Below are 12,044 nucleotides of genomic sequence, written 5' to 3'. Positions count from 1 at the left end.
ACACAAGAACACATTGTCTGGATGCCATTATTCCAGAACCTGGGGGAATCCGTAAAAAATATGCCTATCTACAAGTATTTGTTCAATTCAAAGGTTGGACAAACTCCTAGCAAGCTAGCGCTAGGACACAACGCTGTTCCAGAGATTCACTGCGGCAATCATTGCCGCACATTTTCAAATCTGTCCAAAGATGCAATTGGCGTTTTAGGTAATGGTCAAGACAGTTCAGTACAGATAGATCGCGGCAACAATATGCATGAGCTGGTGTAGAGGTGTGCACAAATCAGGGCATCTGCAACTGCTGGCTATCAGAGGCAACTACAACATATCCTACGGAGCTGCCCTTGGAGTGACAGCACGCAACAGCTGCTTAACGACTGACAGTGCTGCATGTGATCATTCTCCTCCTGCCAGGCCTGTTTTTTTACTTTGCAGAGAAGTAGTTGCCAGGACCAGCAGAAATCTGCCGACATTCCAAATTAACGGGAGCTTGCAAGCTGACCTGTGCAGCTGAAAATGGATTCCTGCCCAAATGTAACCAGCTCCAATATCAACTGCTTGGTTTCCTTCCCACGAACTTTTTTCAATAGGTCAACGGCCCCCAACCCATGCATATCTCTCCGGGGCTTGCACCTCTGAGCGGTGGCACATGCTTGCGCCTGCCTATGCATATCCCTGCACCATTCCAGCTGAAGCCAGCAGGTCTGCTTTCCACTGAGGAAGCTGCTGGGAGCTGTTGCTTTCCCATGAGGGAGCATCCCTGATGTCCAGGCCCAGCAAACACGCTGCTGACAAGTGACATGTGTGTTTGGCCCAATGCAGTATTCACTGATTACTGTGCTGTAACAAGCGGTAGAAGCTAGCTGCGCAGATCAGATGTTGCCAGCACAAGCCCCGCTCCGACGGCGGCGGCGGCGGCGGCCACGCACGGCACAAATAGCGCCGAGGCATCTCCGATACCCCTCGCGCGAATCTTCTCGTCCACCTGAACATGCATTGGCACACACCTCAATTTTGATCCAACTCATACTGACCTGCAACAGCATGACCGCCCCTGCAGTGTGATCCACTGGAGCCTACATGCAAAACACAGGACCTCCAGGTGGGCTGCTCGAGACGCATATCCTTGGAAGTTTCCACGACAAGAGTTATGTTGAGGACTCAGCACTGACTCACAAGCCAACATTGAAGGCATGCACACCATGAACCAATAAAGTCCTTTCAATCCTTTGCAAATTCCCCACAGGGCCGTTGGGCTAACACAGGGCCCTCCCGACTGTTTACGGGTGTCCTACAGCAAAAGAAACACCCTTCCATCATGCAGAGCCCGAGAGACGCGCCTGCTTCGGTCGGCCGCCGAAAAGGGCGCGCATGCCAGCGCAGCTGAGCCAAAGCAGGCCGGCCAGGAGAGCTGCTACGAATGCGTAGACATCGAGCATGTGGCGCACGTGCCACGGCAGCAGGTGCTCTGGCGTCTTCAGATAGGTGTCCCCCCCAGTTGCCATCACATGCTCCACCCAGTCTGTATGCATATCACCCAAATGTCATCACACTTGCAACTAAGATAATATTTCTGTTGAAAAGTAGAGGGGGAAAATAACCTTCTGCTGAATCCGGTAGTGGTTATGTGGAGATGGTAAGACGTATGGCAAAGGATAGTCCCAGAGCTGCATGATCAAATCTTGAGCGCGTCAGACCCTCCTCTGTCCAGTGGAAGGCAGCAGTCAGGCAGACAGCAGACTATGTCCGAGCACGCCATGGGCATTCGCTCCATTATGGTGTACTTGCATTGACACCAAGAACAAGCTGCCCTGTAGGCTGACCTCACAAGGAGGGGGAGAGTCCTGATCTGCATAACATTTGGGCCCTCTTCTGATGCACTCAACACTGCCATGGTCGATAACCCCTGCAGGTGACATCAGGGACATATCCAAATAAAGGTGTGATATTCCTTGCTGTGAAATGCTGCAGGCGCATACGGAGCGCTTGCCAACAATTCAGGCCTGCCACTCACCTGCGGCCTTCTGGGCGGGTGTCAGGCGGTGCGCGCGCATGCGTAGCGACACCTTCCGCGCAGCTTCCCGGAAGCTGGGCTCGGCCATGACTCGCAGCGCGGCCGCCAGCAGCGAGTCAGCGGTGATTGTCCCCGGGGGAATCATTAGGCCGAAGCCCCTGTACACCGCCTTCATCACGTTGTCCGGCTGGTCTCCGAACACTGGCAGGCCCACGACTGGGATGCCGTGATACGCCGCCTGCGCAATCACAGAATACTAATTTGAGTCTGTTTAGAGCCCAAATGAATGGCAGGCCTATGGCTGGGATGCCGTGATATGCTGCCTGGAGAGTAGCAAATCCGACACTTTCGAGTGTGATCCCTCGGCATCAAAGGCATCAGTTTGACCCTCAAATGGGGCAGTAAAAAATATTGATGTCGTCACTTTGAATGTCTACCATCCATTTACTCAATGGCTACATATCTTGCACCACAGAAATGCTTGGGAGGGCCACCAGCTCGTGAAGTCACTGAAAAGAAGCAGCCTAAACAGGGTAAAGTAGCGCCTGTGATTGTGTAGCTGACTGGCAGAAGGATGAAAGGAGAGTGCGAGCAGGGCGTGCCTCGTAGATGGAGTTGAGGCCGCCGTGGGTGACGAATGCGCGCACGCGAGGGTCGCCCAGCAGATCGTTCTGGGGCGTCCAGTCAACCACCTGTGCAGGAGTGGACCTTGTCAAGTGTTGCCTCATGAATTGACACATTTAACCCCGCCTGAGACATAGCTTTGCCATTCGACTGATTAAGATGCTCAGGGCCACTTCAAAAGAATCTTTGTTCCTCTGTGTCTTGCAGGCTCAGGTGCCTTCAATTTGCTTCAAGTATCCTTGCTGTGTATAAGTGTTCCATCAGTGATTGCATGTCTTCGAAATGCCCTGTGCATGCAGCAGAACAGAGCAGAGCGCAATGTCTGCATGTGTCATACCATTATCTGTCTAGGGAGAAAGGGCAACTTGATGATCAGAGTCAGTGGTGTGTGGGGCTTTCGGTCATGCAAGTGCTGCAATGTATTGCTGCCACAGCCTTTGCATGCACATGTAGATGAGCAACAGTGTCATTTGCATGCCAGTCATGTGCTCAAAAGGGGGAGCCGCCAGATCTGGCGCACCTTGACATTGGGGTTGAGGTTGAGGGATGCCACGGTGGCGTTGCCGGGCAGGTCTCCGGGGGCGAGCTTCCAAATGACTAAGTTTGGCAGGGCAGACAATGCGCGCGCAATCTCCACGAACTCGCCCGCGCCGAAGTTGCACAGCGTGCCCATCGATGCATACACTGCCCCCTCCGGGCCCGCCTCCTCAAGCAGCGCCTGATTTGGCACAGACAGTGACAGGTTGCCTGTTCTGATACAACTCGTCTTTGCACTGCGACCCGGATTGTTTAGGCAGTGTAAGAGGATGCAATGACAGGCGCGGCTGTGCAGGCAGCATGGCCCTGGGCAGCATGCATTGGAGAACATGTCTAAATGTAAGAGGATGCATTGAAGTGTCCATGCATACTCTTTTTATCTATGCCCTCTTTACCCACAAGCATGGACTCTATTTATCTTCAAGTGATTGCTCCAGCATGACATGCAAAGGGGGAATTGCTGCTGCAAGAGCTTCCATTGCCAGGAGGATCACTCCTGCTGTCACTCCTTCGAAGTGCTTCCGTCGCTTCCAACACCGAAACTTATTCTCTAGCTAAGACAAGCTGGCCGGTCTCAGCCTGCAAGGGCCTCGGCCACCACCAATGCTGTAGAGTGCACAAAACAGCACAAGATATTATATATAACCCCCGCACCTGGAAGGCCGGGGGCAGCGGCTTGGCGGCTGCCGGCAGAAGGGCGCCCACGAGCTGCACGGTGGGCGGTAGCGGCCGGGGCCACTCCATGGCAAAGTCCATGTTGTACAGGAACATGGCGGAGCCGTGGACCGTCGAGGTGGCCAGACAATCCACCCCGTGAACTGTCCCCAATCGGGTGTATAGGGGCAGCGCGCGCAGCTGCTCGCCGAGGAGGCTTCCGCAGTAGAAGGCCAGGTTCTTCACACGCTGCAGGAAGGTCTGCGCAGCATGCACTGGTGTGTTCAGGGTTCCGGGTCAATGAAGGGTCAGAATGTCTGTAATCCACAGGACCCTACAGTGCCAGCTTGACCTGCTGAGCATGGAAGGACCTGGTGGGAAGGTTAAAAATGCAAAAGGTGTACTGTAGCAAGGGTGTGCTCTTCTAGACCCAGTGGACCAGCCTGCACTGCTCCACACATGAAGGCACCTGACATGGCAGTGTAGTAAACATATCTCCTCTTTTCTTTGCACGTGTTAAAACCAATCAGGCCTGCCATAAAGCACTGCACAACTGCTATGCCGGCAACATGCGATTGTGCAGTGAAAGAGAGGGGGGCCACGATGCTGACACTAGCACGGGGCGGCAAATCTCAAGGACTCTGCAAAGGAGCGGACAAATGAGGTCCCATTGGATGGGTCGAGCAGGTGAGCATACAAAATGAACATCACGATGGTCAGGTCTCATTGCGCAGTGCTTCAAAGCCTCTAACAGACGGAGCCCAAGAGGGACACAAGACAAAGGGCGTGGACTGAAGGCGCACCATGCGATTGGACAGGGAAATCCCCAGTTGGGAGCACATAGCCATGTCTGTACGCCGCTTTTAGACTCTCTGTTGACCGTGTCAGCAGCACTGGAAGTGTTCAGGCCAGGAACAGAACAGGCCAGGGGCCCGCCGTGTGTCTGAAGGAGGCTGCCAGCTAGGTGAGGCATGCATCTGAACCACGTGCTTTCCTCACAGAAATGATCAGTAGCAGGAAACAGGCAGCCCAGGAGCGCACCATGCGATTGGAGAGGGAGGTGCCGAGCTGGGGAACGTAGGCCAGATTGTTGGGCATGTTCTCCATGCGGCCGGGCACCAGAGGATCCAGGATGGGCAGCGCGCTGACCATGACTCGCGGCAGCCGCCCGCGCGGATCGCCCCGGCGCAGCAGCTCACTCTGCCCCATCGCGCACGCGTACGCCACGTCTCCGAGCAGCACATCCGCGTCAAACTCCTGGCAGTGCATGCACAGCCTTCCCGATCAGATGAGGAAGACCCTTGCAGTGGGTTCCGTACACTAAAAGTGTCAGCACTCATGTTAAAAGATCCCAACATACTTTCGACCCCACAATAGTGCAAATAGAAAACTGCTGAAGCTGCTGTCAGATCGTGCTGTCACCAAGGGCACTGCTGCCGCCACACGATACCGGGCCCCAAATCAGTGACCAGAGCAAACTCGAGCATGTTCCATTGGAAGTCGCGCCCACGGATATTCAATGGTTGCAGAGGCGCAGAGCCTCTCAGGCTTAGAGAAGTCCTCAAGGAAACAGCTATGTGCTTTGGTTAGCAAGCCCTAGATTGACGATAGACGAGGCGCTTGGCCGAACTCGACTGTGTTCCTACATTGATGCGCTGGGTGTTAGTCACAACCCACCTTCATGACGGCCGCTGCTTCGCCGTCTTCCAGGAAGAGCTCGCAGTACTTCATGAGCGAGTCCAGGTAGACCAGAAAACTCTCCAGGCTGCCCAGAAAGTTGTTGCCCACAGCCTCCCTAGTCCCTCGCACCAGCTCCTTCACTTCCTAAGCCATAATATCCTTTATCAGTGTGTTATTTCATGATTTGTGATTTTTATTTTGACAACATGGCCAGCACTCGGGTAATAGTGAGCATGTCAGAATCCCCTGGAGAGCTTCAGGCAATCCGCTGCTCTAAAAGTGGGGCTGCCCTGATACTTGCGCAGCCCACCCTGATACCGTGAGCAAAATAATGCTGCCACCACAAAAGATTCTGGCAGTTTTGCGCAAATGTTTTGCAGAGCTATGAGGCCCCAAATCACCGCTGCAAATGTCTCTGGCCTTACAATCCGACATGCTCGCTGGGTGTTTCTGTCTTCTACACCACTGGTGCTTCGCCACATCCAGCAGGAGCCTTCCGCGGCCTTGCGCTGTTTCTTCAGCAACATCATGCAAGGAATGATACCCAGACATGGTGTCCAGGCATGGATGCAAGTCTGTAGGCAGCCCACCTGCTTGGTGAATGCTGCCTTGTAGGTGGTTACTTGGAATCCGCTGGCATTCACCTTGTCCATTGTGGACAGGTCGCTCTCCGGTATGATCATCTGCATGCCACACCAGATTCAGTCTGTGCCTGATCTCGTGGTATCACCTGCAATCACCCAGCAGAGCGATGCTATGTGCTGTGGCCTGCTTGATGTGGTCAGTGAATCGGGCTGGTCAGGAGAGTGCATATGTAATTGTGAAGGTAGCAGGAAGTTGCTGGGAAGGATAGGATATTCCACAGGCAGCAGGGTCTCACCAGGATGTCATTTCCCCTCGCCACCAGTTCCTCCACTATCTTCGCCATCACAAATGTATGTGACTCTGCGCTTGGCAGTGGTATGACCAAGATCTGCACCAAAAAGTACAAGTGCTCAGTTCAAATTTCAAGCATGCAGATGGATAACACAGTGATTGCTGCACTGTGTCAGACAAGCTTCACCCCTCCTGATGATCCCCTTGGAGGCATGACGACATTAAGGTGCATATAAGTCAGGCATGGCTCGTTATGCTGTATCACTCTGTACTCTATATCGTACCTTGCCAGCTAAAGCAGGTCCTGCTGCACAGAGCAGAACAGAAAGGATGCAGACTGCAGGTAAATGGAAAGCTGAGTGCTGTCTTCGTGGGCACCATGTCCGTTCCGGTGTCAGCATGTCTATTCCTCCATACTTCTCCGATCCTTCATCGCTGTCATCTCCACCAGGACTGCTACTGGCTGGTGAGGGTCCCACCCTATGCTCCATCTTGCAATATACCTATTGCATTTTGAATGGGCGTCGAATTGTTCTGGCCGCAGCTTCAAGGTATGAAGTACTCTTCAACTGTACGTTGCTGTTGTGTAATCTGTCCAATGCTCAACGACTGCCGTACAAAGTGGCTGGCTGAACCCGTGAGGGCATCACCACCAGAAATATTACAAATTGGGAATACCAAGGCGCACGAAGTATGCACGGTCGTAATCTGTTTCCTTGCAAGGTCCCACAGGCATTCAATTCAGAAGTTGCCTGGCATTTACCTTGACGACGTATGCTTCGACCACGAGTCAAATCAAATGACAAAGCGGTTGACCCAAATCTGGGCAGTCCAAAATATCTCCAAGACTCATGTCGGAGAAGCCTCGAAGGTAAAGTTGATTGTTCAATTTTCGCGTGCTATATGGTATTTGAAGGTTCATTGCCTATCCCAGTACTAACCATGGATGTTTATGGGTCGTAGCAGCCGCACCTTGCAAAGTGGTCTGCAGCATGGCTTCTGTTCACCCTTCCGGAAATCTTCAAGTCACCCTCCCGAACGGTTTACAAGTTTCTGCTGTCAGCACGCTTGATCTAGATTTCCTGTACAGAGAGATATTTGAGCAGCAGCTCTACCTGCAGCATGGCATTTCGCTGCAAAGAGGGGATGTTGTACTGGACTGCGGAGGAAACATAGGGATGTTCTCCCTGTTTGCTGCCGAGGTTGTTGGGACCACGGTAAGTATCTGCTGAGGAAGAGAGAAAGACATTGATGTAGTCTAAACATACCTGCATATTGCACCTTGACGTCACCTGACATTGATACAAGGAAAAGCAAACAAGCCTGGTGATTCTCCAGGGGCGGGTCTTTTGTGTTGAGCCGGTGGAGAGCATCTTCGATGCCATGCAGCAGAACATCAGCTCACATGCAGAGTGGTGTAGGGAACAAGGTCAGTTTTAGAGGTCCTGCAGTTCTCCACCATTGTCTGCGCTTTCTTCAACCAATCTTGAGAAGGCATTTTCCTCACGATCAGCACGCTAAGATCGTACGCAAACTCTGCATCTCTTGCACAGGGAAGTCGGCTGCAGACATCACACCAATCAGGAGGGGCATCGGAGATGGGACCAAGGACAGCTTCACATTCACGCTGTACCATAATTTCACATGTGAGTGTCTGCAAACCCTTCCACTGCGCTTGCAATACTCCTTGCAGGCATCCTCAATTGGCGACATAAAGGATTGTTCCGCAAATGACCAAACAGAGCATTTTGGACCAGAAATTCACGGCGCTTGTCAGGAACAAGCAGCGGGCTGTAACTGCTATCCAGAGGTGCTAGATAGACCATAAGAGAGATGTCTAGGAAAGACGAGGCGCATGCCAATGCAGTCAGAAAGGGCTGCCGTCTGATCTGCACAGTCTTTATTCTTGCTTGCAAGTCACGCACGGCACATGAGCAATGTATGTCATAGTATTGTCATGTTGCATGCATGCTGCGTGCACGGCAGCTGCGCTCATGTGCCGGCATGTGCCTGCAGGCTGGAGCACGATGTACCCGCAGGATGAGGAGTTCCACCAGAGGCACATCGCAGAGTATGTGAAGCAGAACATCCGCGCGCTGGCCGGCATGCCGCCTTCTCTGTACAACAGAGCCGCACGCTTCTTCTACTACGTTGTTCCGAGCAGCATTTTCAACTGGAGCATGCGGTGTGCTCCCCTTTATTGGACTGCGCTGCGCTTGCCCTGTCCTTGCTTCCACATTGCTGCATGGTCCCACGTTGGCCTCATCCCTTCTCATCTGCAGGGGAGAATATGATCAGCAAGCTGGAGGCCCTTCCCGGTGGAATGCTGTCGGAATGCTGTCAAATGCACATCGTCTAGCAAATTCCAAGCAAATATCTGCACAGGGCAGGTCCGGTGCAAGGCTGATGAAGCCAGGGGGCGGGCATTTATCTAGCGCCACAGATGGTGCTAAAGGACAGAGCTTGTGCCCAGAAGCAGGGCATGCATCTGATGGTGCCAGATGAGGTTCTCCAGAATTCCATGCATTCTCAATGGCACGCAGTTTGATGAGGAAGGTCCCTTACGCTGCTGGTAAGACACAATCGCACCCTCACGGAAAGTCCGTTCTGTGTACCAGTCCACTGAACATGTGGGCTGCTGGCGCGCAGGCGGTATGTGCGCAATAACCTGCTGGACGCACAAACGGAAGAGTGCCGCATGTGCACGGTGTCCGATCTTATCCGCAGCCACGGCCTTGCCCGAATTGACCTGCTCAAGATCGATGTGGAGGGCGCTGAGCTGGACGTGCTGCGTGGCATAGCACACGAAGACTGGCGACTCATCCGCCAGGTCATCTACCGCACCTAAAATGGCTGAGGCACAGCCTAAACTTGCCCTTTCAACACAAGCATTTAGACACAATATTCCCCTGTCTGAGCATCTGCCTCCACAAAACCTATTCGTGCCCTTCTGTCAGGTTGAAAGTTGTAGATCTACGGTTTCATAGATTTGTGCTCTGCGGCCGAAGCAGTGACACTGGTAGTTCTGCCATGCGATTGCAGATCAAAGTTCTCATTCCTTCTGGAGGATCCTCGGGGTCCCTAGAGGGCTCTTCAGTCCACGTTGGAGATTATCAAATAAAGTGCTTGCTGTGTGACTGACAGAGATATCGAAATTGGCGCTGATGTATCTTTCTGTGTCAGGTTGTGCTGGAGGTGGAGTCATTGGGGGACGAGGGCAGCGGCACTCCAGAGCTGGATGCAGTGAGGGCCATTCTGGCGGGGGCCGGCTTTGGGGACCTCACCGTGGACGAGCCGCAGAAGGGCAGCAGAGTCTTCCACCTGTATGCCAGGCGCGCTGGGGAGAGTAGGTCTGAAGAGCAGTGTGACTGACCTTTTGCAACCAATCGTAAGCTCGAGATCCGTACATTGCTCTGGGGGCTGACTCAGCCGTCGGAATGGCTGTAAATAGCAGTGTCCCTGATATAATTGTGCAGCAATAATTAGCTGGGACCTACCGAGTCGTGGTCTGGAATCCAGACTCTGGATGGCATTTATGGTGGGCTGGCGGCCATGCCGAAATTACCGGTACCGCTGCTTTCCTACTGAAGGCCCTATTAAAGGTACTTAATGAATATCAGCGGCATGTTCACACGTCAGCGAGGACCATATATACTTATTATATGATAGTTAACAACGTTGCTACTCCGAGTCGAGCTCGCATTCGGAGTTCTAGATCGTTTCTGGAAAATGCCGGGGAGGGGCTCCAGCAGCAAGTATGAAGTCTCTTCCAGCACCGCGGCGTGAAGTTTTGGGTTTCTTCTGGCGGGAATGTCTTGATGGGAAAATACCCATCTGTCCCAGGGAAAACTCAATTGCAACAATGATTATGCATGCAAAGCACGTGTCACGTTTGGCCACATCACGGCCAGGTCAGCACCCAAGCCTACAAAGACGCGGGCCAACACCCAGAATTGCAGCTTCAGGCTTCTTGTTGACCTTGCTTTTCGTCGGTTTACTGTCCTCATCGTGGCAGGGAAAAGATGGCGTTCTTCACAGCAGCGGAATCCCGGCAGACGGCCGAGGCCTCCACCTCGAAGGTGCCCCGCCAAAGAGATTTTTCGCAGGTACATGGCTTCCCTTGGGCCCCCCGGGGCCGGGGCCTGGTCTCATTCGGTCTCTTCACGTTGTAGGTGACTACGGAAAAGGAAGGCGTGCACGCCACGGCCAGCACCGCCAGCAACAACTCCGCCTCGCAGCCTGCCGGTACGGTGGAGCAGATACCCCTGACCAAGCTGCCAGAGAAGCCGGTCATCATGCGCCCCTGTCGCGCCGCGGACACGTCCTTCGTGTCATTCCAGCTCTTCACGGAGACGATGTTCTTCGACTGGTGAACCCGAGGGTCGGAACTCCAAGAACGCCCAGGTGAGAGCTTTTGAGCGTGTTGAAAGCGGTGACCACCAGGGTGCGAAAACGCGCGCCCCTTCACATAGTTGTTAAAATTTTCGTTTCGGTCGCTCGCTGTGAGTCCCAGGAAGTTCCCGAGGCCTTGCTGCTTTTGAGCTCCCGTGTGTCACCTTAGAACATCCAATCGGCCGCGGAACGCGGCCGTTGGAGGTTTGTTCTGAGTGTTCTGCACTTCTGCAAACTTTCAGGTGCCAAAACATATTTTTTCTCAGAGAAACGTGGCGTGTCCCCAAATTGCTCAGCTCTATCTTGATGCTGCTATTCTTCTCTACACAACTCTTCCTGACCTTGAAGCGTTGCCGTGTTTACTGCTCAATGAACATATTATATCACAAGACACATTCTATTTCTTATCAGAGAGGAGTACATCATGGAGGAATTTGTTTATCAACTTTGACTTGATATGTGTTGACTGCTACCCCTGGCCTGATGTCCTTGGCTTGCTGCTTTGCAGGTTGTGTCTAGCTGGACTTCGAGGCACACCTTGAAGCAAGAGGAGAAGATGCACTGCCGCAAGAAGGGATGCCTTCATGTGCATACATAGTCATCTCAGGAGCTACCCTTTCTGCATACATGCTGTTTGATTAAGAACCTGACCCCGGCTTGTGGCTCTGCAAACTTGCAAATTGACTTTTTCCAGTTTCTCCAGTCCCAGTCCCAATTGCGATCATTGCAATTTCAGTAGCCAGCAGGACAATTAGTGTGCCATAGAACCATCTTGTATTCATAGGCAGGCTTGCTGTAGGCCAGCATTGCACACTTTTGGTTGAATAAGAGCTGCTGAAGTATTGTAGCAGCAAGAGCAGAACGGAACGCATGTGGAACCCTGTTGCACGCTTGACGCCAGTCGTCACGACAGGAATGGCCTGAAAATTGAATTGTGGCAGCAGTGTGCTATGCACCTATTTATAAAACCCTGGCCAATGCCAGCCTCAGTGTTTCTAGGAGGTGGGAAGAGCTTGTCTAAGATGGTAAGAATCGAAACAGGCAGGACAGGCAATGGTGGGTTGGCTAGGCGCATGCGCATGTGCAGTATGCTTGATCCGCAGATTGTAAGCATTATGTCTGAAGAGCAGCTCAAGCTTTGATCATGACGTGATCACTCAAGTGATTTGGCCTTGGCGGCGAGTTGTGCACATGCATGTGCCTCGCGAGCGAACACTGATATCATGGATGAGCCAATGGCACAGACTTCCATAGCAAGTGCACGGAA

The 12,044-nt window shown here is 52.8% G+C and overlaps 2 protein-coding genes across 2 annotated transcripts; one reads left to right on the top strand and one right to left on the bottom strand.

Moving 5' to 3' along the window:
* Positions 1–859: 859 nt before the first annotated feature.
* On the bottom strand, positions 860–6,437 carry COCSUDRAFT_67635 (UDP-Glycosyltransferase/glycogen phosphorylase; the record flags this gene model as incomplete). The annotated part of the gene is made up of 10 exons (XM_005644396.1): positions 860–985; positions 1,449–1,522; positions 2,015–2,252; positions 2,545–2,706; positions 3,159–3,356; positions 3,830–4,090; positions 4,871–5,086; positions 5,507–5,653; positions 6,100–6,192; positions 6,390–6,437. 10 exons carry the CDS (start codon positions 6,435–6,437, stop codon positions 860–862), a joined length of 1,563 nt encoding a protein of 520 aa, XP_005644453.1.
* An 860-nt stretch (positions 6,438–7,297) lies between these two features.
* Positions 7,298–11,899, top strand: COCSUDRAFT_67634 (methyltransferase FkbM). Its single transcript, XM_005644395.1, has 9 exons — positions 7,298–7,602; positions 7,724–7,814; positions 7,939–8,031; positions 8,402–8,570; positions 9,035–9,215; positions 9,569–9,735; positions 10,401–10,464; positions 10,558–10,789; positions 11,286–11,899. Exons 1-8 carry the CDS (start codon positions 7,378–7,380, stop codon positions 10,756–10,758), a joined length of 1,191 nt encoding a protein of 396 aa, XP_005644452.1. The 5' UTR covers positions 7,298–7,377; the 3' UTR covers positions 10,759–10,789; positions 11,286–11,899.
* Positions 11,900–12,044: the final 145 nt, after the last annotated feature.

The sequence above is a fragment of the Coccomyxa subellipsoidea genome (assembly GCF_000258705.1).
Source record: "Coccomyxa subellipsoidea C-169, whole genome shotgun sequence".
NCBI lineage: Eukaryota > Viridiplantae > Chlorophyta > Trebouxiophyceae > Coccomyxaceae > Coccomyxa > Coccomyxa subellipsoidea.
Note: the sequence above shows the minus strand (reverse complement) of the source record. Positions and strands in the feature narration are given on the sequence as shown.